The sequence below is a fragment of the Leishmania donovani genome, chromosome 34, assembly GCF_000227135.1.
Source record: "Leishmania donovani BPK282A1 complete genome, chromosome 34".
Lineage (NCBI taxonomy): Eukaryota > Euglenozoa > Kinetoplastea > Trypanosomatida > Trypanosomatidae > Leishmania > Leishmania donovani.
In genome coordinates this window covers 740366-741929 of record NC_018261.1, presented here as the reverse complement: position 1 = coordinate 741929, position 1564 = coordinate 740366, and the positions used below count along the sequence as shown (strand labels likewise).

Sequence of the window (1564 nt, the reverse complement as noted above, 5' to 3'; positions counted from 1 at the left end):
TTACTCGACGCTCGTCTCTTTCGAGCTAGCTCATGCTTGCTGTTCTGCTCTGCGCGCAGAGAGAGGTGCGTGGCGTGTGCGTGCGCCTCTGCGCCTCCCTCCGCTGCTCGCGCCCTCCCTGTGTGCGTGTGCTGGCGGAGGCGGCTGGCTGTGGCGACGACGCAGGCACGGGCAGCAGCCGTGCAGCACAGCAGGCGCGTACACGCATACACACCTATACACGCGGGAACGGGACTGCAGGCGAGGGGCAGGACCGGAGAATGCGCGGCGGTACGAGCGAGTGCGACGGTGGAGCGGAGCAGCGGCGGCGCTGCTTTCCTGCTCGCTCCTCTGGCGTCTGGCTCGAGCCCGTCTGCGTGTGCGCCCCCTGTGTCGCTGTGTCTCCTCGCCTCTCTCCTGCGCGATTTGTTTCGATGGCTTCGTTGCTGACGCACCCCACGGAGTCCTCCAGGCTCCGCCGTGTGGAGTTGCCACGCCGTATGTGACGGGTTGCAGCGCACCGACGCGACTGTGGGGAGAGAAGCACTGCATCCAGGTCGACTACACTGCAGGGCCTCACAGGGCCCTGACCGGAGGCTGGGCAGCATTCTCCCTCGGCTCGTGCGGCGCGTAGAGCCACCGCTCCCCACGAACGCCCTGCTACCCTTGGTTACCCCCTCCCCACCGGCAGAGGCCAGCGCCTCCGTCTTGGAGCACGACCCTGAGGGGGCGGCCCCGCTGGGAGCGCGGCGTGCCGTGCGCCCCGGTGCGTGTGGCGCCGATGCAGCGGCAGGACGGCTCGTCCTCGACGACGCGGATGTGGCCGCCGTGCCACAGGGCGTAGGCGGGCCGTGGCTGTACGCGCGCATCTGCCGGCTTGTGCGTGGAGGCGTGGAGGCGGTGTGATGAAAGTGCATGCCTCGCGGACTCGGACAGACATGCGAATCAGCACACCTAAACACAAGCAAAACGACGCGTGCATATATGCACCGATATCTATATCTATATATATATGGCTGTGTGGATGTCTGTAACGACAAAACCGCCAAACGCCTGTTATTACGCTGTGCTCGCCTGGCAGGGCGGGGGGCGTGCGTGCGCTTGCTTCTCCTCTCTTGCTTGTCCTGTGTTTCCTTTGCGGCACGCCTTCCTGCGCGCGTGCCTGCTCGTCATCATGCTTGCTTCCGTTGTCCGACTCGTTCAAACCAACAGCGTCACCGCCGCCACTGCCGCCCCCCCTCCTCCCCGAGAGGGCAGGGTAGGGGGTGCAGGCGGCGCTCCTTGCTGCTGCCCGTGGTGGGGCCGCGCCATGTGCGTGCAGGTGTGCGCACGGGCATGCGGGTGCGTGCCGGTGTATATGCGTATGTGTGTGTGCGAGCGCGTGAGTCCGGGGAGTGTGGAGGGGTGTGTGCACTGGTGGAGGAGCATGCTGACGTGCTGCGGCTCGCGTCCCCGCCGCCCTCGGCCCGGCGCCACGCAGACGCCGTCTGTGCTGCCCCTGTGTGCTGCTCTTCGTTCCCCCACCCCCTTCGCTGCGGTGCCGTCTCCGTGGATGCTGGGTCCGTGTGCACCCGCCGCGCATCTG

The 1564-nt window shown here is 67.0% G+C and overlaps 1 protein-coding gene across 1 annotated transcript; it reads left to right on the top strand.

The window, feature by feature from the left end:
• Positions 1-1288: 1288 nt before the first annotated feature.
• LDBPK_341720 (amastin-like surface protein, putative) lies at positions 1289-1564 on the top strand (the record flags this gene model as incomplete). Its single annotated transcript, XM_003864284.1, has 1 exon — positions 1289-1564. A coding segment is annotated over one exon (276 nt), but the record flags the coding sequence as incomplete, so codon positions are not given.